The following is a 25,729-nucleotide window of genomic DNA, read 5'->3' as shown; positions in this document are numbered from 1 at the left end:
TGGTATGTAGAGAAATCATGCAGAGTGAAAACCACTGAAACTATAAATTTGAAATTTGGTCAGTATCTTCATTTTATGATGCAAAGACTCGCTAAGAAGGGATTTCTCACAATTCACTCCCTAAAGGAGTCTCAAGGAAGGATTTTCGGATTACCAAATTCACGTGAGCAAAGCTGCAGGCAACAGCTAGTTTACTTATAAATCAGACTGTAAATTCCTGTTTGATCAATTTTCTATTTCAGAAAATCTTAGCTTTTTCAATGATATCTTCTGCATAAATTCAAAACACATGATTCTGATGTGTGATCATGTTCTGATGCATATAAATCCTTTTTGAGCAATTTCTAGCTGGAATGATTTTCTTTCCCCCCCCCCCCAATGGTCAACAACTATGGTTTATCACCATTAACCAGCTACATATTTCACATCTGATTATGAGAGTTATGTCAGATTACTATTGGTGAAAATCTAACAGTATGCTTGCATTCAGTAGGTGGTGCTATCCATCGTCCAAATTACTAACGTAAGGATTTCAATTTAATGTATATTTATTTGTGATGTAGGTCTGCTGATCGTGATAAAAATCTCTACCAGTGCAGGACCTGTTTCTGACAACCATCATGCCCACTCCTATCCTCGTCTTTCTCTAACTCAGTAATTCCTAAAAAAATAATTTAATTTTTTTTGCCCTTTCATCTCGGATTTGGTGCTCCTTCTCTTAAGCAGCTTTCCCTTATTTTTTTCAATCGAAATTTTTTTTTTTGCCCCTTTATCCTGGATTTAGTGGCACCCTGTGTGGTCACTGCAGATTGATTATATACATTGCAAAGCAAGAGATCACAATGTTTTCACATTTTAACGTGGCTGCTGTGACAAAATCATTGGGAGAGTACAAATGCTTATTTGAAAACTTGTATTGTAAGTAGTTTTCATTGTGTCTCGAAATGTTCATTACATCATAAGGGATGTGGCTAAAATCTGGTGTTTAAAGTCTGAGCATAACAGGGTGCAGCAGATCAGGTGTATATAAAATATTATCTAAAAGTGGTAGCATAGAAGTTTTGCAAACTGGGAGAACTAAAGTGGCCATAGCTTGGATGAAGATATTTTGCATTTAATGTCTAGCAAGAAATTGTCCATGCATCAAACTTCATGAAAAACTTATTAATCAAAAAAAGCACTGTTCCTCACCATTTGGTCCAGCAATAAACATGTATTTCAAAGAATGCAATAAACATGTATTTCAAAGAATGCAATAAACATGTATTTCAAAGAATGCAATAAACATGTATTTCAAAGCATGCACTGTAGATCTCTTCTAAAGCAACACTACAAAGATGATCAATTGACTTACTTGGGCCAGAATGACACAAACAGGAGAGGTGAATAGTTCACTGTTGTCTTGGTAGAGATAACAGTGCAATTTTAGATGAACCTGATTGCTGGACTTATTACTAGCATGACTTCAGACAAGAATCTCTCACTTAATACAACCGTCAGCAAGGAGGACAATTTGTCATGGAATAGGAAGCATTCGGATTCGAAGGAATGATTGGTGTTGGTTTTTTGTGAGGTCGGCAGAAGTCCAAAAACCATTAGAACATCCTTTGAACCTCTCTACTTCCAATCAGGTGCACAATAGAAAGTCATTGTTAGTTGTTTCAACAAAAAAGTCCATGCTCTCTATTTCCACATCTACATACACCACTGCAAGGTTTACTGATAATAAGTGATACGAATTGGAATGGTCAGCTATGAACCCAACACCACCTTTGGGGGTCTATTATCACTTCATTTTTGAGTATTATGACATTGAAGTAGTGAATTATCGAAAGTTGGTTTTCTCTGGATTCCATTTGTCTTATACATCCAGGTGAAACCAAAGTTTACTCTGATGTCACAAATAATTTTCCAGCATGCTTGATCAAGTATTTCAAATGGTTCATGGCAATGGCAAAACTGCAAATATTAAAATTTTGCAAATGTCTATATACTTTGGAGAAAGGCTGTTTTTCATTTTTTAATTTTCATTAATTTAGTTCTTGTACAAAATCCTGTTAAACAATTGTGAATGGCTTTACTGGCATTTGGTTCTGGTGTTAAAAATTTGAGATCAAAATGTGAATATTTTTTTTATAATTTATTCAAGAAAAATGATAGTCTATATACTTTTCCAACAGACAATGGTACCTTTGCGGCAGGTAAGATTCAGACAAACACTAAGAAGGTTTCTAATTTATGAAACTTTTGAACATCTTTTGATTGAGTTATCTCAATCTGAGTTATTGTGTCATTTCTTTCAATATGCAGTTACAAAAGTTTAAACTCTCAAATCCTGATTAGAAATAACAAATCTAAATTTCAGATTATTTTAAAAAACCAAATTATGTGGATAGGTAACTATTTTAACCATAGCGAAAAATGAAATCATGTCTTTGAAATCTTGAAGTCTTTTAAAAACTCAAACTACTCAATTCATAATTAATTTGATACTGTAAGTGTTGATGAAAATTAAACTTTCAAAGAACAATTAATGTGCCTTCTTGAAATATTATATACTGCAACTGTTTTTGAAATAATGATTCCTGAATGATTATAAACTATTTTTTCCTTCCACATATTTGCATCACAGCTTTACATATGTTACAAACTTCATAAATCTGATGTTCTCAAATCACAGTTGCCTGTATCCCCATTCATCTGTAATGAAACTGCTTTTTTATGTGCCAGACTATACTGACCTAGTAAGCATTTGGTGAAGAACAAAACTACAGTATTTTAGCTTGTTTGGGTTAATTGGATCTAGTCAAATTATAGTCTAAGTTTTTTTTTTACCTCCAATCAGATTGTTTCATACTCAATGTGAAGAAACCATTGGTGTAAGGGGATTCTTCCACTCCAAGTGATCAGTACATCACTATTTTCAAGAATATACTGTGCTTGGTGATAAGGAACAATAAAAATTCATGGAATATTCTGCTTGTGGATGCGTAAATAGGTTAAATCAGTCTTCAAAACTGGTTTGTCTCATCACCCTCTTATCAGGAATTTTTGTTTCTCCGCCGCCCCTTTGTTCAGTGAACTCATAGGATCTTATGTTATATATTCAACTTTTAGCACCCCTTGGACCATCCTATTGCCCTCATAGAGCACTGAGGAAATACTGGCTTAATTAAAATAAAAGAAATTTTAAAATCTATTAATGAGTCTAAAAAACAAAGATACAATTTTTTTTACAGTTAAAGAGTTAAAACAACAAAAAAAATTATGAATGAAAAAATTTTCAGCATTAAAAATCTTTGACTTTCTCACCAAAACCAGCTATATCAAGCACACCAATGTAATATGAGGATGTACTGAATGGAATGCTTTTATTTATCCTTTGTACAATATAATCAAACAAACGTGAATACAAAGCTTTAGCCAAAGCATCCCGGGCACTCTGAGCTTCATGAACTTTCAAGGGCACCCTAAGAAAATAAAATACAGAATATTCCTCTGTTAGTATAGTAAATTAACAATAAGAGATTGAATATAAAATACACTTTTATATTTTATATTTACACTATGCTCAAAAGTCATGACTGATGTAAAAACAAGTAGCGTAAACTCATTTGCATATACTGCAATAACAGGCCGGTAACCAGAAATTTCGTTTGGGGAAACTAGACCCCAAGCCCCCTTCCCCTCACTACGGCCTTGTGCAATTACAGTGAAATATGTGAAGTGGAGGAGAAATATTTATCAGCACTTGCACCTTAAATGTGTTCTTTTCAGTCTTGTTCTCAAATTGAGACATAGATATGTAGGGGTGGGGGGTAGAAGCACGGCGAGCTCTTTTTTGTACCTTCCCTCTCCCTCCCATGATCACCAAAAATTAAAAATATTTTGAGAATATTTTCATAAAAAATCAAAATACAGATATTTAGAATCTGGTTTATTACTGGCATGCCAGGTAAAGCTAGGTTGAATAAGCTTCACATGGTACATTCAGAAGACCAATATCAATTTATAGTAAGTACCGTAATTTCACACAACTATGGTCCTAGGCCATAACTATGATCCAAATGCCCTTGCTCACTAAAACATTGATAATCGAAATGCCATAGCTGCCAACTTTTGAAAATGAAAATTAGGGAGATTTTCACGCGAACCCGTATTTTATGCTAAAACTACTCCCTAATAAATACAAAACGGATTTTTCCAAATAAAATAAGGAGTTTCCACAAATAAAAGTTAAAGTGTAGAGAATAAAATCCCTACTCAAAAATTGAAGTCAAATAAAATAGGGATTTTACATACATGGAAGTTAAACCCATGGGATTATAAAACCGCTACGCAAAAAAAAAGTGAAATTGGAGGCTAAAACTTCAAAATGGTGATCTAAAAAAATAAATAAATATTGTGTTCAATCAGAAACACTGTGAACAAACATTCTGCGAGAATGACCCCCAAAATCTTCGGAAGATGAAGGAAAAAAAAGCATAAATTTTTGAAGATCACTGACTTTTTGTGACACTTGCCTGATGTTTTTTTCTCATTTCACATGAGTGATGATAGCAGTCTTTCCATGACCGATGTTTATGTCGGTAACACAACTTGTACAAAAAGGAAAAATCTGTCCTTTTCCGGAACGTTTCCCCAAAGGAAATTCATCAGGGAATAAGTATCTTTAAAATTGATTAAATATGTTTTTGCTTACCAGTATTCATGTTTTGTTATATCGCACGTACGTAACTTAAACAAAAGAAATTTTGACCACATGCACGACACTATAATCTTCAATTATTATCCAGGACTATTGGCTGCTAAGCTATTTCCCTGCGTGTTAAGACAAACAACTTTCTTGTTACCATCAAAGGGTTTGTAAAACTTCCTTAAAAAGGGAATTTCCCCATTTACGACGTGTGACGTCATTTCGAAAGGGCAAAAAACAGACGCAAAAGACTTCATGCCTCACGAGAAATTCCTTAGGAATCGTTTTCATAAAAGGGGATTTTTTTAATGAAGTAGGGAATTTTTAGGGACAATTAGGGATTTTTGTGATTTTCGTAAAAATTCGGGAGACTTGGCAGCTATGAAATGCTAATAACATCTAGCGAACTATTTAAAAGCTAAAACAAAGAGCATAGATAGTGTAACATGTAGATGTGGTTAGAATGCCCTCTGTTCGATATTTTCTCGCAAATCAGCTGTTAGTTGGGGTTTTTTTTTCACTTTATCTTGTCAACCTCAAACTTTTTTTGCTGCAAGTTACTATAACAAGCTGTTCTGTCGTTACTGATGTTTTGTGTTACAGGTAATTTAGTATTTACATAATGTTTAATAATCATTTTTATAGTTGCATGTGTATAAAAATATTTATAGGAAAAATAATAGAAAATTGTACTTTGCTCTCAGGTATGGTCCAACCATTTTTATGGACCACTAGCTGTTACCAGCAGCTTCACTTGAATGGATTTGGTAATCTGATAAATACACGGCGATGATTCCCCATATAACATTTGAACCTCTCATCACCCCCTTCGGGAATGAATTTTCAGAAATCCCATCTAGTGGTATCTACATTATAAAATTTAATACTGACCAAATTTCATATTTTTAGCTCCAGCAGTTTCGGCTCAATGTGATTTCTCCAAATGACCCCCCCCCCCCCATGACCCCCTTAGCGGTGAAATTTTGAAAAACCCCTTCTTAACCAGTCTTCATGTCATGAAACTGAATTTCTGACCATGTTTTGATTCCAGTTGTTTTTTTGTAAGAACACGTGGTTGCATTAAAATAAATAAAATGCAATTTGTCTTCTGCAAATCTGTGTCTTCTTTTCTCAACTATGAGTGATTTATAACATGAAATATTCAATGGAGACTTCATAACACAACTATGGTCAAAAATTTAAATTTTTTTAAAATCCGTATTTGAGATACATAAGGAATGTAAAAAGTGTTTAATTAAGTTAAGCTTGATCTTTTTACAGGCAATATAAGCAAAAAAAAAAAAAAAATTGAATAGCTTGAATACAGAAGTTATGATGATAAATCTAGAAAATGGTGTTACGTTGGACCATAGTTGTGTGAAATTACGGTAACTGAATAACTAAGTGAATAGTAATAAAATAATAGTGTATCACTGTAGCAAGCATGTTTGACCTGGGAATTTAAACATTGTGTCATTTTTGTAATACAACGTGTTTGACACTGCAATTATTTCATTTTTGAAAATGTGAAATCCTTAATTCATTCCAATGTGATGAAAAAAGTTTTACTAGGAGGTTAATAAACTCACAGGAAATCAATTCACTCTTCAATGGAACACAAGCTTTTCCCCTCAAATTGAAAAAAAATAAATCAAAAACTTATTTTTTCATATGGTGGGATGGAAATATGATATGGTATAATGGATCAGTACAATAAAAAAACACTACCACACACTAAACACTACACCATGTGATATATCCAGTCCCCCTCAACCATGCAGAGGCCACTTGCTTCGTAATGAAAAGATTAAACATATTTAAAACTCAACAATTTATCAATATGTATTGAGAAAAAAGTACAAGTTACGGTGGCACAAATTATACTGAACTTTTCACAAGCAAGCACGCTCCCTAGAAGAGTGAGGGAGAGTGCATCATCTATATGCACTAGGACGCACTGCATTATTCCCACTCCTGATGAATACAAAACATTTAAGAAAAAAGAAAAATTTAATAAAAAATAATATAAACAACATTTCAGTACAACATGATTATGAATCATATAACTTTGAAGGGTCAATCAAAAATCTCTCTTCGGCCAGATCTGGAAATATATTGATTTTTCAAAGTGTCGCATAAATTTCTGTTCAACCTAAAACATGGTTTAAGGTGATCTGTGGATACTTTTTATGATTGCCGTTGACATTAAACATAAAATACTTATCAGTCTTTGAAATAACTTAAAATGGTCTGGTGTATGGTTGCTCTGTAGTGGTTTCCATATACAATCTTACAAGATGAACACTGATGGTGAAGTTGGCAAGTCTTTTGAGGCAAAGGGCTTGGAGAAATTGTGATGAGTAGTTGCTACTTGTGAAATAAGAGGGACAGGAAGTGAAGCCTCCCCTTCCCCGACCTTGGAAGGGAAGGAGAGGTGTGGTTATAAGGAGCTGAACTGGTGTGCGCTTGGGGGAAAAAAATGGAAGACAGAAAAAAGAACAGTTGGTGTCAGAATCTGCAATGGAGCAAAGGTGAACAAGAGGGAAATGCCATTGGAAATGGGTGATGAAAAAGAGAAAAGCAATACTCAATGAAATGATCGAGAATATGCTGTTAAAGTTTATATATGAATACAATTTGAGTTTATAATGTGTTGCTAGTATTACTAAGTTTCCAGTAAAAAGCAGTTAATAAAAATTCCAGTAAAAAGCAGAGTGCACTGGTGTGTTGTGTGGTTCAGCATTTTCTTTTCGAAGAGTTTTGCTGACGAGCAGCGGTGACATGGCAGTTCAAAGAGACTAGTGAAGCTTGGCAAATTGAAGGTGAATTCCGATGGTTGTCTAGATGAGACTAATGAGGTAGCGTACAATAATGAGTTCCAAGTTTGATGCTGAAGGTTTGTGAAGTTTAGGCACTGACCTAATATTGAGCACTAAGGACTGAAGAAGAGCTAGGAGCTATGAATTGGAAGCAAAAAGTGCAAATGTAGGCCAGTGGTGTGAATGTCATTTGTGAGGTTTTTTTTTTATCTTGTTTAGAATATATTTATCAGATATATATGAAAGTTCCCCACAAGAAGTTTTTGTTTGCTTCCATGAAGCAAAAATGTTGGATGAGAAAATTATTCTCAGTTGTAAAAGTTTGTATGAAACCAAATATTTCTTTCACTAGTACAAAGTTGATCACTGTAATTGGGTTTGTCAATAGTATATTTGCACAGAGTTGATACATGTTTTAATTATTTACTTTGTGTGATAATAAGGTTTTACAGATTTTTTTTTTTTTTGGCATGGAAGAAAAAAATTAAGGTTGTTAATAATAATGATTATTGTTAGTGAGAGAGATCTAGTTTTTAATTTTGTTTTGTTCCTAACTTATGAATGAAACACAGAAAAATGTCTTATCGATTGAAGTATCATAAAGAGTTGAGGGTGCTGGCCGTAGAGCTCAAAGAAGAGGTAACACTAGATACAAAGGTGTTGGATTTGAAGAATATTATTTTGAATAGCAAAGCATATGAAGAGAAAACAGTTAGGGAGCACACCATAAGAAGGGACACCATTCTTGGACACCATAAGAAGGGAAGGAATAGAGAGGGAAGAAATCCAGAGGAGAACTGAGCAGATGGAACGTTAGTTCAGGTTGGAAAGCGACAAGCAGATAGCAATGGAAAAGTTGTGTATTGACTCAGCTAATCGGTGTAGTCTGCACGAGATAGGCCAAGGCCTTATATGAGTTAATAACATAGGGGGGTTGTAATAAAGGGAGAGGGAACATGTGAATAAATTTACAAAGTAAAAAATTTGATAAGAAATTAATTTTAATCTTTCGAAGTTTTCAGCAGGTCATGATGAAGATGTCAATATACAGATATACAATAAAACCTCTTTTGCAAACACTGGCGGGACAAAAAAAAATGTGCCTTTAAAAGAGGGGTGACCATTAATCAGGAATTTGAAATGGATATTTTTATTAAAAAAAGGGAAAAATTATTTGGCTGTAAAAGAAAGGCGAATGCATATGAAGAGTGTTTACACGTATATTGTTGGTTTGTTGGTTTTTATTGCTCTTATTGGGTTGCTGCATTTTTGATATAGTTTTTAGACATGTATTTGACATACATATTATTTATGGGCATCTGTTTTCAGCCACCTTGATGGGCATTTTGTCTGTTGTGGTATTTGTATATATTATGATCAACCATATTAATCTTTGATACTAGGGGGAGGAGCTGCAACCCCTTCAGGCTTCATGATCCCATGTATCTCCACCAATAGGAAGCATTGTCTCATAGCAAAAATAGAAAGCAATTTTTTTTCAGAGTCGAACCTTGCTACAGAGAACATAAAAGGGACTGAAGAAATTTTCACCCTGACCAAATTTCTTGTTATCGGACAAGCAGTAAAATGTGTTAAGCTACTCCATTTAATGATTCTTTACTTAAAAAAAACTGGCAAATAACTTTGCTTATTTGCCACTTGGTCTGAGTACTTATGGCCCTAACGTATTTATGTTGCCAGAATTGTGATTGCTTAGTTTTCTTGCTGCGGCCATCTGTCTTCCATATTTTAAAGAAAAGATGGTAAATGCTTGAATTTTCATGTTATGTTAGTATAGTGTTATACAGTATTTAGGGGTTGTGTGCTATGATCTCTCACTTTCCATTGTTTGTTTGCCATAAAGTAATCCAAGATAAAGTGCTTGTTCACTTAATTACTCCTCATGATGCTGTCTAGTCTAAATGATTGATTCAGTGTCTTAATTCTGTCTGTGATCGTTTTGCCAAATCCCATGTGATGATCTCATTCGTGCCCTGATACAGTGTAGCTGCTGACCTCCGAGACACTAGTTATCGTCTTATCCACAATGTCACTGTGGTAATGCCTAGAACCCATCTTAGTTGAAATATATAGCCTCAACAATCTGGGTCTACAGAAGGTACCTATAAAGGTGTTGACTTCTTGTGATGTGATTTCTCTATGTGGATACGGCAAACTCTAGTCATGTGGATAATGCAATTAATCAATGCACTTCACTCATGGATAGAAAAATTAACGGCAGATGGCAGCATTACACCGAAACAAACTTCACGTTAGGCTCACAACATGTATGCACACATTTCGGCATGTACCAACTTGTTAGAAATTCTGTAGAAGAATGTGTAAAATATGCATGCATGGTTAGTAGTCACATGGAGGTAAATATGGATGTTTGTTGATCATCAATTGGGTGAGATCAAATCATTAACTGTGATATTTACTAATTTTAAGACTTTAACTAATGAAATCCTGTTTATACTATTGTTGTTGAATAGAAATTTGAGATTGTGGATTAATGTATTGATAGTAAATTTAACAGTAATTTTAAACGTTGAAGTGGAAAAATTTGTTTTTGTGTTATTCTGTATTGTCGCCTATCTGCGATCTCATTGGGAACAATAAAAATAAATCAAAACTGCAACAAGTTTTGTTGCATATGCACTTCGTTCACACATCCACATCTAGATTTTGCTGTGGCAATTGCAGATGTTCATCTCATGCAGTGATTGATTCACCAGTAAATTCCTAGCCTGGCTGAGCTGGTTGCTTGAGTGATGGTACTATATATGCCTTCTATAGTTGACAGCCCAAATGCCTTGGTCATGGTGCCCCGTTCCTGAAGGGTATGGTACAGCATGTCATAGGATCCAACCCCTCCATCCATCGCTTGGTACACTGTGTTAAATGCTCAAACAGACTTGATGTTGACTTTCTGGACAAGTAAGCTCTTTATTGAACTGTGATGTGTATTTTATTTCTTAACGTGAAATTCTGTGATGTTTTGAATTAATTGCCTGGATAAGCTGAAAACAATTTAAGGAATTAAAAATAGTTTACAAATGAAAACAATTGCCTGTCAATGTTGTTTCCCAGTACTTGAAATTCAATAAAGAACAGGGCAGCAATATCCCGAATGGGGCAGTGCGTAATTCAGTTTGTTTCAAATGGCTATGGATACTGGAGCAAAAAATAACCACTGCCCCTTTGCAAAAAAATTTCAAAAGTTGATTAGTTTTCCCCATGTCCTGATCTTTGTAAGCTTATTATTTGCTCTGTTTTCTGCTTGAATCGTGAGCTATTCTTTTCAAAACTGCCTAAATTCACCCTTGTGACATTATTAATCCTATAAGTGATTTTTAAAATTTCACTGATCTGTATTACATAACTGCCAAAGTGGAAATCACTAAACCCTCTGTAAAATGCCACACCTGTTTTCAAAAGAAGCCTTTTTTCCCCTTCCAATTTTGTGCATCTGATAGCGCTTCCCCTCCAACTCAGAGAGGAAGAGAAATAGTCTGGCTTTTTCTATTATTTATACTGAAGGGGAGAGAAGAGTAAGGAAATATGGGAGAGTGGGAGGAGTAGAACAGTTGCTTTTACACATAAATAAATAACTTTAATATGATCTTGTTTTTTTCCAATGTATGTAGCTTTCAATGCTTAACATTTTTATTACCAACAAACTTCGTACAAACAAGATTTACCTTGACATAAATTGAAAAAAATTTTCACTATTCAAAAGTAAAATAAATACATTTAATTCTGTGAAATAGTTTTTCAGTGATGTAACTTTTGGAATACAAATTGGATAGATAATAGTTAAAAGAGAAAATTTCTAAATATATTGAAGCATTCACATTCAGCCTGAAAACTGTGTGGTTTTTCCATTCAGATTCTTTCATTACTGTTTTTGATGAATGTGAAGTAATTCCTTGTTTTTGAACACATTTTTTTTTCTTTAAATCTTTTATATGGAGTGTCATTATTTTATTTAAATCAGGTCACAGAAATAAAATTTCAAAGCTTTATCAATACTGTGGTCATGACTGAAATATTTATTTCAATTATAAATTTAATTAAAATTTAAATTCAATTCTTACTTTTTAATTATTGTCCCATTCCTCCTATCCCACTCCTCCAATGTGGGAGAAATAGGACTAATCTTTCGCAAATTTGAATTTCTCATAAAAAATAATTACTTATATATATTTATGAGTGACATTTTTTTTCTTATCTAAAACATGATAAGGATCTTGATTTATCAATTACCCCATTTCATATCTTACAGAAAAAAATATAAAAATATTTTTGTGAAACGTGTCCTATTCCTCCCCTAAGCATATTCCTATACTTTACCCTGAAAGAAAAAAAACACATTCTCTTTCCTCCTGTTATTAAACTTTGAACAAAAGCCCACTGGCAGTTGATCTGACAGATTGGAGAGATGGAAAACATGTTCTTAGGTGAAGCAACCTTGTAAATATGTAAAGGCTCAGCATTAAAAGGGAAGATGTCTCAGAATTGCAAAGTACAAGGTAGCTAGATATCTCATCTTTGCTACTGTAAGGGTTAACAATGAACAATATGTCAAAATGACCACATACATATACACACTTTTCCAGTCTGATAAAACATATTTTCTCTTCCATTCTGTACCTCGTAAGGGTTTTGTGGCGATTGTTAAATAAAAATCGGTTATTCAGGTTTGAAGGCGTCATTTTTTTTAGTTTGACCTCAACGTTTCTGCAATACTAGTGGTTGGCATCTTCAAGCAAAATGGTATTACTGGACTTTGAGATCAAATTCAAACAAACGACAGCCTTCAAGTTTTCCATTTGGTCATGCACTTCCATGAATTTGTCATTATAGATTTGTCAAATCACCATAGCTAGTCAGTAAAAACTAATATAATTAAAAAATATACCATTGAAAACTCAAAAGAACTGATGTTTTGGGCAAAAAAAAATTTATATATCTAGAGAAAAAAACTATTATCATAGTATTGAGAGTATCTCCCATAGCTCCATAAAGGAGTGAGGTCTTTTCCTTAAAAACTAATCTCTAGTAACTAAAACTTAAAAAAATTCATAGCAATTGGCAAGTCTGGCAATATTTTATTAATGTTAAAAACGTATTGATCAATAATTATAAAAATAAACTATATAACACATAAGCAGTCGAAAAAAATTCCATTTTTGATGCTGTACTTACATGCGTAACTCAAAGACCTAGACAAAAAAAACAATATTTATTGAAAAGACAGTTCAGGAAAAAAAATTACTCACATGTATATAGTTCCTTTTGCACCTCCCTTGCTGGTTTGCATAACACGACTAAGAAGACTCTGGCATAAATACTGTGCATCAACACCAAGCAATTTCGAAACAGTTTCAAGTGAGTTATTTGAATTGAAAGACATGCGACATCCTCCTTTACTGTCATCTGGGTTATCTTCGAAAGTGACATTTCCCAAATGCAGAACTGCTGAAACTATGGTATATATATCATCCCGCTCAGATTCAGAAAGACCTGAAACATATTTTCAAAACAGAAATGGCTTAATATCCATTAACCTGTTGGTATCACCCAGAGGTGCCGATATAAAGAAAAAATTAGAGGGGCTGGCTGAAAGTTGCTGGTCGTCCTGTATATACGGGACTCCAGTGCGTACGCAAGATAAAGAAGGTGCATTGCATTGTTTTTCAGAAATTATTGAGGGGAGGGGGCTCAGTCCCCTCACAAAAATTATTGGGGGCTCAAAGGGTCTCAGCCCCTATGTTCCAGTGTCTGTGGTATCACCTGAAGTTACAATAAAACAAGCACGAGTAAACACAAAAGTTTCACGAAGGATAATTAATCAAATGTAAATAAAAGCTTTTGATTTTTTTTTATCCTGCTGCAATGCCATCATTCCTAATGCTAGGTCTATGTTGTTCTTTCTTGGTTGAATCAACCTGCATTCCTGTATATCTCATTAATTTAAATTTTGTGGTATATTTATAACTCAAGTGTAAAAAGCACAAAATAACCAAATTAACGTACTGGAACAATAATAAAAATAAAGAAGTTTTCAGCAGAAAAATTAGCAATGCTCTTAAGTGCATATCAGAAGAAAAAAAAACTGCCACAACCAATCATACAAATAATATTTGTTCACAACATGACATGGCCATTGGAAGTTTGATATAATTATTTTACAGGAAATGAGTATAATGACATTTTATCAATATCTACACATATAAAATAACATGTCCTGACTGACCAATTCATCATCGCCAAACTGGAAACCACTGAAGCTACAAGTAAGAAATTTGGTCAGAAGTTTTATCTCAAAATGCAAAGACTCACTAAGAAGAGATTTTAAAAATTCAAAAAGGGTTTAAAAGTTACATGGGGAAATTATTGCTGAGCCCAAACAGCTGAAGCTACAAATATGAAATTTGACTAGTTTGATTTTATAAATAATTAATGTAACGACTCACTTGACAGGGATTTTTCAAAATTCCATTCCTGAAGGGGTCATGAGGGGATTTAAAGATTACATGGAGAAATCATCGCGAGCCAAAACAACTGAAGCTATAAATATGAAATTTGATCAGCAATTCTAATTTATATTGTAGATTCAATCAGAAGGGATTTTTGAAAATTCAACTCCTAAAAGGTCAAAAGGGGCTTCAAAGTTTATATGGAGAAACTCTGAAGCTATAAATATGGAAATTTGATATCAGTAGTTTTATTTTATAATTTAGAGACTCACGAAGTAGTGATTTTTTAAAATTCAACCCTTACAAGGGACTTAAGAGGGAATTTTCAGATTACCAAATTCATACAAGCAAAGCCACGGGTAACAGCTACTCAAACATAAAATGAATAAAAGCTTAAGGTATTGTGTAGGTAAATATTTTAAATACAAAATATTGAACTCGCCCAAATCAGTAACATTGTACACTCACTCAGCAATGTTTTTTAATTTTTCCCCTATTTGCATGGATAAGTTTTTTAATGATGTAGTATGAAAATATAATGAGCTTATTAATGCACTGGGTTGACCATAATGACAATATGAACTCTGCAGATAAAGAAAGTACACTCAGAGTAGATTAGAAGTGTTCCAAGAACCGCACCACACAAAAATTATAGATAAAACATGAAAAAAACCCTTTCTGAAAGAGAAATAAAGGTATGTCTGTTGAGCAATTCTGAGGTAGACATAAATCAATTAGGTTTATGTGAAAGCAATTATGATCATAATTGCCATGAAAATTTAGCTTACAATATCTATGATTATTTTGCCCAGGGGAGGAACCATGGTAAAGCTCAACATTCATTGCTACTGAGAGGCTTTGTGCCAATCTTGGCATGTCTAGATATGGATGCTAACGCTAACATGAGACATAAGGTCATACACACGATTAATGGGTGATAAAATAGGTGAAAATGAAACAATAAACCACTCACAGCCCCGGTTGGAATGTTTTGTCGTAGGTGCCAAAAGAACTCTGACTCGATACGACAAAAACAGGGGGTCTACGGCAGTGGTTCTCAAGCTTTTTGGAATCGCGGTCCAGTGAATCAAATTTCTATGAGACTACAGCCGGTCTGGAATAGCTTACTCATTAATAATTAATAAACAACCAATTATCTTTTGATTGTGAGCTAATTATTCAATTAAAACCCCAATTAATTAAGCCATTCTTTAATTGAATAATAAATTTAAACCCTTTTAAATAATTTATCAATTAATTTAAACCATTTTAATTAAAACCTGTTAAATGAATTGAATCCATTATTATCTTGCAGAGTGATGCAACATTTTTTTTTCCTGTAATGTATTAATAACGTGCAGAAGTCAAAACATAAACGAAGTGTTCCATCAGAAACTGCAGTAAACATCCTCATTGCTTAAGCGCCAGAACCTGGGTACTGAGGCTGTTTGAGTGCCCCAATATATTTTACGAAAAATATATTGGTGGCTGAACCACCAATAATCAATATACAACGCTCCACTCCGTGTCCTGCATAAGGGCTTGAGCCCATATATACAGGACAAATGGCAAATTTCAGCCCCTCTCAGTGTTTTCTTCATTTCGGCGCCTCTACCTCATTAAAAAATTCAGTTGATCACAAATCAATTGAAACGTCTTAATATTCAATTCTATGAACTAATTTTGCATAGTGTAAAAAAAAATATGAAGTTTTTATTCACAGTGGGCAATAGAATTTTTTTGTGCTGATATCAACGCAACACTTATTTATTAGCACTTTTTTAATAACTTAATTAGTGTGAAATATATTTTACGATCAAACTTTGTATTTAGCTAGAAAGAAGGTAATGATATAAAAAAAATTTCTATATTGTAACTCACCATAAAAGTCAGCTGAAGAGCAGAAAATTGTTCATTTCTGGTGGAAATTTTTTTTTTTTTTTTTTGGTATATTCTTGATAGATGCTTATGCTAAATTGTGTAACTTGATAAATTTCAAAACTTTGGTCGTGATTTTTCTACTCTAAAACTTTTCTGCTCTAAACTAAGTATTTTTTAACAAAAATTTAGATTTGTGAACCTATCATTTGGACAAATGAAAAATATGACACTGGGAAAAGAAATCAAAATGAAAACTCTCGCAGTGTAATTCACTGCGTTTTTGCAAAGAAAACAGTACTCGAGTTATCACCAGTAGTTATGTGCACCTTGATGACCGATTCAAAACAAACTATTTTCTGTATACAGCAGGTGCTTCCTTGATTGGTTGCTGACGTTTGCCACACATATGTAAAATACTTTGTTCGTTTCTGAGAACACATACTAAATCGTTATAATAAGACAGCTAGAGTTTTTACCACTGGCCATAAATAATGGGTCCAATAGTCGGAAGTGGTTTTTATTGCCCGGAAATTCCTAATCACTCACAATTATTCCCCTTTGAAGTTATGCAGCTTGGTCACTGGCAAGTAGCACAGATGTTTTTCCAGTCTCCAAGGAACGTGGGATACCGAGTTTTCTCATGACATTATTGTCTTCAGGACATTTTATGTGGTGCCGACAATGGCAAACCGTGAACACGAAAACAACAGGGTCATCTGGTTGTCAACAGAGAGCCCTGAAGCAGTAGTATATTTTCGAGGAAAAGGCACGGAGAGTATGGAAAAATGCTCCCAACCCCTGCTGTATTGTTCGGGTCTCATAAAGACGGATAATCAAAAATACGAAAAAACCAAACATCACGATACCAAATTCTACATATTATACAGACAATACTATATGTTCAATTATAATGTTTTTAACTTGATGTTGGAATAACTCTTTTCTTTTAAACACTCATTATATTTAATTTCACCATCTCCCCCCTGTTAATTTCACATAGTTTGGGTGTTAATTAAACCTCCATAATTTACTTAAAATGTGGTAAGAATTTCTTTCCTACCTTTCCTCTATCCTCTTTGTCATGTATGATCCCAGCATCCGATGGAAAAACTACCCTGTCTGAAAACAAATTTCAAGTGCTATATCCTTTACTTAATTTAATTTCTAACTTGCACTAATCAATCTGCCTTCAATTTTTCAAAAATTCCAAACAAGTAAAGTTTGAGGGGCACCACCCCCCCCCCTTTCACCCATTGGTAGTCCGGTTTCAAAGAAAGATCCATCTATTGGGTGATGAGGATTACGTGGGTACAAATAGTATTAAAATTATCATTGGTCAGGTTCACCCCATACGATCTTTCGAAGCATATGAGAGGAAGACGTTTTTCTCTGTGGGGGGTTTGTACAAAAAGAAGAGACGGAGCAATGCATATATTCCCATGGAAGGGATGCGTAAATAGATTAAATAAAACCATAAAGTCAATTGCCTGCAGGTGGCAATACAATGGTCAAGACAAGAGATAGGTTTCAGTATTATGGGGGGGGGGAGAGAGAAAAGAAGAATACGGAGCGGCTATTACGCAATCTTTGAAGGGGGTCCTTTAACACTAGAACCGCAGAGTGGGTCAATTTGACTCAAATCAAGCTTTGTTTTCATTTACCTCAAAAATTTGAGCACAGATGATAAAAAAAATTTGTGTCTTTTCGTTGTATCATATTAATATTAATTCACGAAAATTTTATTGTTTTCACATTTCGTGTTTCAGAGCTATAAGCACTTATACCTAGAACTGCTGTTGGGTCAAAATGACCCAACATACATTCTATAGGAAAAGGGCTGTGTATAATTTTCTTGGAAGCGGTTACCCTTTCTAAAAAGTATTTTCAAATGAGGATAGTGAAGAATACAGGTCTTTCAAGGTCAATTTATTGTTCGAGGAGATTATATTTTTATCAATGAAGGAACGGCAAGTAGAGCAAAATGTTTTTTTCATTTGTAAATTTGAATACCTAGTATTCTGACAGGACTCGAGAAAGGTTTTTGGGGGAAAGTAAAAGCTTAACTCTAGAAAAAACATGTAGCTGAAATTTCTGTAGGCAAACGATGCCATAGAAAAAGAATAAAAATCTGAATCTGACTGCGCCAAATACTTTTTGAATGGATTTCCAAACCTTGGATAGGATCAGCGTACAACGAATCTCTCTCTTTATGAACACGTAGTGATGCAACTGATCGAGAAATTTGAGAACAATTGCAGAAATGCCTCAACCGACTCCTTCTTTCACTACACTGAAGCTGGTTCAAATGCTAAAAGCTAAAAAATACGAGCTTAGTACAGAGGGCGGGATGAAATCGAAGAGCAACGTTATGTGATGCAATGAACATAGTGAAACTACAGTTGCACGAAACACAGCTACTGATATATAATGATTTCATAATGAAAATTAATCAAGGAAGTTATTCATCAAAATTTATCAAAAAGAAAAATTTATTATTACTCGGCGCTCTTCATCTGACAGTCGATATCGCAGTGGGAGCCCCAAAAACTTCCAGAAACTATTTCACACTACAATTCAACACAGTTTGTCGAAGTTGTAGCCGATCAAATGGCAAGAAAATATTTGGTGAAGGTTGCATCACTGGGTGGTCCTCACAAGGATGGAGTTTACAGTCCTGAGGCTCGGAACAATCACTATCATTGTTTGTTTTTCATGCTATAAATTCACTAGATTCCCCCTTCCCACCCCTTGAAAACTTTGGCTTCCGGACCCGCCAAAGATCCAACAGCCCTGCTCCACGATATGGGGGAAGATCATGTTCTTTCTACGGAAAACCAATATTGTTCCCAATAGGATTCCCAATGATTGTGCCAGTCAATCCCCACACAGTGATGCCCGAGTGGCATGGTGGTAAGATGCTCGTCTACCATCGTGAAGGTTGTTGTCAGGGTCCCAGGTTCGAACCCAAGGGAGGATATTGATAAGATATTTTCCCTAACGAACTCGAGGCGACCACAGATAGACAGTGCCTTCACTTCCAACCCATCTCACTAATAGCAGTAAATTGCAATATAGCGATATGGCCAGAGTTTGCGTTTGGTGAAGTAGTCAATCCCCACAGAAATTATTACGTGATCCTGAAAACACTGCTTTAGGGAAATATTACAGATGTTGAAAGGAAGAAAGAAAAGTTTTTTTTTGTTCATCCAGGCTAGATTTTTTGCCTCCCCCATATAATGTCTTCCCAGATGCAGGGTGGCTATACTAACATTGTTCTTTTCTGTTGCTACTTATCCATCCATCCCTCCCTCTCTCCAGGGCAAAAAAAGGAGAAAAGAAACCTGACAGAGAGGGAAAAAAAATTCAATACACAGCTCCTCCACAGCTAAGATTTTAGGGAAAAAATCGAAAAAGATCTCTGGAGAATCAAAAAAATCTGTGACCTTCACTCAAATTTTGTGACTTTTTCAGGACTTCCGTGACCCTTTTCTCATTCCGTGACTTTTCCGTGATGTTAGACACTCTGTTGTAAATACAAATTCCCAACTTTTAAGGAAGAGCAAAAAACGGATAGAATGTCCCATTGAATAACACACAAAGGGCAGGGTTGGTAAAAAACCCAAAAAACTGGGTTTTTTTGGTTTAAACCAGGTTTTTTTGGTTTAAATAGTATTAACATTAAAAACAATGAAATTTCTGAAAAATCATTCAAACTTCTAATAATTAACTAAAATGAAATGGTTATTAATGTAATTAACACTATTCCCATACTAATAAATATTTCTTACATTTTAACAAAAACCAACTTTTGCAATTTAATTATTTTTTGCTCAACTCAATGGACTACTGTGTGTTTGAAAATTCTTTCAATGTTATTATTAATCATATAGTATATAAAGGTTTTTCTCCAGTTACTTTCAGTATGCTTAATTAGGAAGCTATTTTGAAAAAAGTAATAAAAATAAAGTGAATATAATGTATTTAATGAAGCATAAATAATGCAGATTAATTAGCAATGATTTACGATATACAGGGTGATTATAACTAAGGTTCTGATTTCAAAACACTGTAAAAAAAGAACGATTGTCAAAATGACTTGAAAATTGACATGAATATTCCTGAAAAAATGCAATTTTATTTGGTAAAGGGGAAAAAATACTTAAAAATATAAAATTAATGACATCATCCAACATGTGGGAAATTTTCTCGCAGAATGGAAACGATAGCCAGTCATGGCAAAATGATACCTTAATTATAGCATTGCATGATTTCATAATTCATGGAAACATCACAAAAAATGAAGTAATTGAACAAATAACTACAACTTACTTAAGAAATGTTAAATATGTTGTCCAACCTGGGGTTGAAAGTACAAAAATTGTTGTTCAACAACAGAATCGGAGTATGCCATGGTCATGATGTAGATGTGCTTGCAATTCAGCTTTATTAAACCAAATGCCCCCCCCCCCCCGTTAATATTCCTGAGGAACTTCTAACATATAGGGAATGTGCTGGAGATTGCAATTCAAAGTTTGCAATCTGACCACTGTTTATTACACCCACAGCCAGAAGTTGCAATCGTTAAGGTGCATCCTGTCAAAATGGGTCTTCAGCAGCTGCTTTGCTGGTATTGCAATGTGCATCTTGATAGAAGTTCTATCCACACACTGATGCTGTGGAAGTGCTGAAATGATGTGGTTGCACAAAATAGATTATACTGCTGGCCAAGTACAGCATCATCTACTTGCACATTTTGCACTACTTGCACTTTTTTTTCCCTTTTGCGAAAGAAACTTCCATTGCTTCAGGAGTATCCATGCAAATTTTCAAGTCATTCTGATCAGTACTTATTGTATAGTTTTGGAGAATCAAAATTCAAATTATAATCTCCCTGTATATAGCTGATTATTTTTCATAAATCTGTTATTATTATTCAGTAGAACCCTGATTAACTGGGCTTAACAGTGTGAAATAAAAAAAAAAAAACTACTATTAAATATTAAGACTGGGAGATATACAGTAGGAGACGTGATAATTCTTATGGGAAAGAAAATGAAAATGTACGTGAGGTAATGTAACTACTAGTACACTAGTCTTTGTCCTTTAAGGACAGCTGATGTCTTTATTGGATTATAGGACCACCTGCCCCTAGCATGATGGTGTCACTACTGTTGCTGCTTCTTTGTGAAGGGAGAAAGAAACCCTGTGAGATAACACACCACTACATTTAGATGTGTGATGCAATCCTTATTCATGAATTTGCTAAAGATAGAGCATCAGAATGTAGCCAAAGGGTAGAAAATGTTGTAAGAATGAGAAATTTTGGCTTTTGTATATAACTTTAAATAACTAAGATACTTCATATGAAAAATATATATATATATATTCTGGCCACTTTTATGAGACTTTTTGAAAAAAACTGCTTATAAAATCTTATGTCATTTAAAGATATACCATCAGAATGTACCCCAAGGATATAAAATGTGGTAAAAATGAAACATTTTGGCTAATAATGAACCAATATGATATTTTTCAAGGAAAAAAATTATATTTAGGCAACTTTTATTTGATTTTTTGAAAAAAACCAAACTGGTTTTTTTTAAAAAAACCACTTGGTTTAAACCAAACAACCCTGACAAAGGGGGTTAATTTTTTTTTCTATAGTGAGCAGCTGATTTTTTTTTTCAAAAGCTGTAACAGGTGAGGTATGATGTTCTTAATTTAAACTGTGAAAAAGTAATTTTCAAAAAAAATTAATCTACAAGGTTTTCATTATAAATAAGGTTACTTTATTTTGTATAATTTTTTATTCTTCAATTCCTCTACATTAGTGTCATCATTCCAATAAATCTTTAACAGTTCAGGTAAACCTATTTATGAGCATAAATGTGGTTACAGGGTTTTTAACAATTGGCTGTTGCGAATTTTGGTGGATTTCAGGTGAATTTTTGGAAAGAGAAAAAATTCAAATTTCATTAAAAACCTTGTATGGGTAGCGGAGAGTGATGGCATCCTATCATAAGTTATCATCTGGTGGCAGCATCAGCAGTTGTGAGCTTGATCCGAGTCAGGTTGGCTGTCCATGTACAGTCCCTTTCAGTGTACACGAGCTCCAAGGAAAGATTGAGATTTGTTGCTGTTGCAGTCTAGTGATTTAGGGCATTCACACGGAAAGTGAAAGGACATGGGTTCGATTCCCTTCAAAGGCAGTTGAATTTTCTCTTTCCAAAAGTTTGTCTTCGCAACAGTCAGTTGTGAAAAACCTTGTATGGATAGAGGAGTGACGTCATCCTTTTATATGTGGTTACTTCACCAGTTTTTCACTTTCTTTGTTTTATTTTTTCATATGTATTTAAGGATTGCCAGGGCTGTAGCGTACTTTCCGGGGCAGACTTTTCCTTGAACACCCTTCTTGAAAGGGTCATTAAGTCATTATGCGAAATAAGTGGATTTTTTGGGGGGCCCTATTTGGCTCTGGCCCTGGGGCAGTGATTCAGTTGCCTCAGCTTAGTTATGGCAATGAGTATTGCATTTTAAATTCAATTTTTATAACCTCTTTGCTCCAGAAGTACAAATGTGTACCTGGTTTCCCATGGTTTTTAAGGATTCTTTTTCCAAGTTAAGACCTACTACTAAACCATATATGCAGCTCGCCCATATTCTTCTGCAGAATTTCTAGCGAACTGGTACATGTTGGAATGTGTGTATACTTGTAGTGAATCTAACATGAAGTTTGTTTCTGTGTGATGCTTGTTGTGTGTTATGCTGCTATCTGCCATCAATTTTTCTAGTGAAATGTAATGATTGACTAATTGTACCATTGTTGTAGGCCTGTTGAACTCTGTGGTGAGACTTTTTAATGGGGAGATCCGCTCGTATGTTCATCCTAAAGTTGTTAACCACAGAAAACCAACTTCAGCCAGCCACCACTCGACAATGGGGTTTGAACCTGGATCCTCATGATCTGAGTCTGCACTATGACCACTAAACCACAACAGCGGCCCAAGCTGACCTGAGGCACACATACATGTACGTAACTCGAATGATCCAAGTAAAGATATAGAGCTTAGTTAACTGGGTTTTTTTTCTTTTTAAAAGGCATTTTGATGTACAATAAACACAAATCAATCAAAAAAAATATTTTTTTTTTGAATAGTCAGTTTTGGCTCAGGTGTGAAAAGGATATAATTTTTGTTACTTGGTTTTTGCTGCATATTTTATATATTTCTGTCTCTAATGTACTTGATAGTTAAATGCAGGGGGAAAACAGTTTAATTTTTGGAGATTAACACCCAATATTATAATCCTCAGAAACATTTTGTTTTTGGCCACTATAAAGTAGGGTTTTTTTTCATTCCTCACCTCTGGGGTTTATTTGGGATATTTGTTGGCTGTTTCCTAGTTTCTGATTTTTGAAACTTTCACTTGAAATTTTATTTAGATGTTCCGTTCTACTTCTTATTTAGTTGTACAGTTTGTCTGATTTTAAAATTAGTTTCTTTGACACATTGTCTTGACAGTGTAACTTGAATATATATACATATAAATAGACACATACTCATATTACTCAGAGCCTTATTCATTGCTACAAAATTCCTTGCATCATCTAGAGTTGGGTCTGTACCTCTATTCAAATCACTACATTTATCTTCTCTTCTGGTAGAAAAACTTTTACTTAAATACTAAAAAAAGAAAAAAAAATAGAAAATTATTAGATTTCAGTTACACAATGAACATATTAATAAAAAGTTTAATGATTGTCAAATTTGAACCAAAGATGCTACTGACATGGTATAACGCATCAAATAACGCATAATTTCGGAAAAGGAAACATAAAAAATTTGGTTCATGCATCCAGTGGGGTACGTTCTTTCCTAGTTCTAAGAAAAAAAGTACAGAGAGTATCTCCCCAACCTTTTCCCTTTCTTCCCCTCCCCTTTTGTCCTATACATGTTGACTGATTAAAGAATAAAAAAAATTCAATTTTCCTGAATAAAGAACATCAATTGCACAGATATTTTGACACCTCATCTTTTAACTTCCACTAGTAGATATGTATCACATGAAATTCGTGTTGCAAAAGTTTCTTTTTTGATTTGCCGGAAGTGTTCTTGGGCACCATATTCTTTTCACTCTTTATTGATAAACTCGATCAGGGGTATCGATGGGATTGCTAGCAAATTCACAGATGATGCAAAATTAATGGAGGTAATCAGGAATCAAAGTGATAGCTCCAGACCAACTTAAATAAAATTGCAGCATGACGTTTAGCATTGACAAGTGCATGGTCACTCATTTTGGTTCGAACAATCCACAGTTCTCTTACGAGTTGAATGGTGTCTATCCCGGATGCAACTAGGGTCACCGATTTGGGAATTCTCATTGACGAGTGGCTTAGGTTTTCTTAACATTTTTCAGTGGTGGTCAAAAAAGCGAATAGAATGTGTTTGGTCTCATTTTTAAAAAGGTCTCTTCGAGTTCCCCTAAAGTCATTCTTCCACTTTTCCGAGGCCTAGTTCGTCTTGGACTGGAGTATGCTGTAAGCTTTTGGAGACCATACCTACAGAGGGACACAGACTTGGTTGAAGGGGTGCAGAGAAGAGCTATGCGTGTCCTTATTGACACACAGGGCTTGAGTTATAAAAAGAGACTTCATTTTTTGAATAAGTTTACATTGGATGAAAGCAGGTGTTGAGGAGATATGATCGAAGTGTTCGAAATTTTCAACAGGATGGATAGGATAGACCATGAATTATTAGTGCACCGTCAATCAACTGCTTTTACAAGGGGACACCAGTATCGATTGGTAAAGGACAATGTGAGGTTATAGTGTTGCAGGGAATTTTTCTCCAGTAGGGTTGTTAATAAATAGAATAGCTTACCTCTGAAGGTAATAAATTGTAACACAATTGACACATTTAAAAAGAAATATGATAAACATGTTGGGGAAAATCTAGAAGTTATCCACACCAAGACAACCATAAATAGATTTTATGGGCATTGTATAATATTTCATCACGTATATATATTGTTTGTAATTGCTTTTTTAATTGGGTTGCTGTATGTTTGAAATATATGACATCTATATTTATTATGGGCATCTTTTTCTCAGCCACCTCGTTGGGCATTTTGCCTGTTGTGACATTGTATTTGATTACCACAGAGATGCCAGTGTACTTTAATTTACCTGGGTCCCAGGACCAGGGTATTCAAAAAATCTGGGTCCCTTTTGAGTGAAAGTGGGTCCCTATCGAAAAAAATTATGCCCCTCCCCATAATTCCCTGATATCTCAATGAATTTGTTTTCCAGCACGCCCATCACCTGCTTATATCTCTTCGTTGAGACAGCAGCGGGCCATGTTCTGGGTAGAAGGAGGAGGAGGTATCTCTGAATCAAATTATTCATTTCTAAAAACATGTTCTATACAAAAATGTTTATTTACTTTCACTGTCTACTAGAAGGAAAAGCTTAAAAACAAACCCATTAATGAGAATTTAACATATGGAATGTAGCACATATAACAAATCTAAACCAAATATACAGTTGATCCCGCTTATAATGTTCCCATTTAGAACATTTTTCCACTTAGTACAACTGATTTTCATGGTTTCAATTTTAAGTAATTCTTATTGAGATTTCCCGTATCAAGTGTTTTCCTGCTTACAACATTTTTTATGACAGTTTTTTAAAAAGCTTTATAAGCAGGATCCACTGTAATTAAAAGTTAGAGGCACACATTTATATATTTACTAATAAATCAATCTATAAATTCCCTTCTGATTGACTTATCATTTTTTTTAAAATCTTAGCTCTATCTAATGATATCTTCTGATTTAAATTTAAAAAG

The 25,729-nt window shown here is 34.3% G+C and overlaps 1 protein-coding gene across 3 annotated transcripts in view; it reads right to left on the bottom strand.

Annotated features, from left to right (window-relative positions):
* jar (Myosin heavy chain 95F jaguar) overlaps positions 1 to 25,729 on the bottom strand; it is a 396,549-nt gene that overhangs the window by 246,184 nt on the left and 124,636 nt on the right. For all 3 annotated transcript variants that reach the window (XM_089239616.1, XM_089239617.1, XM_089239618.1), the window contains 3 exons: positions 23,440 to 23,563; positions 12,801 to 13,044; positions 3,313 to 3,470 (listed from right to left, as the gene is read on the bottom strand). In XM_089239616.1, the coding sequence (XP_089095742.1) occupies positions 3,313 to 3,470; positions 12,801 to 13,044; positions 23,440 to 23,563 (526 nt within the window). The remainder of the gene's footprint in view (positions 1 to 3,312; positions 3,471 to 12,800; positions 13,045 to 23,439; positions 23,564 to 25,729) is intronic.

The sequence above is a fragment of the Pholcus phalangioides genome, unplaced genomic scaffold (genome assembly GCF_987345545.1).
Source record: "Pholcus phalangioides strain wild (caught in Gottingen) unplaced genomic scaffold, Ppha-v1.0 ptg000011l_1, whole genome shotgun sequence".
Lineage (NCBI taxonomy): Eukaryota > Metazoa > Arthropoda > Arachnida > Araneae > Pholcidae > Pholcus > Pholcus phalangioides.
This window is presented reverse-complemented; position numbering and strand designations above follow the sequence as displayed.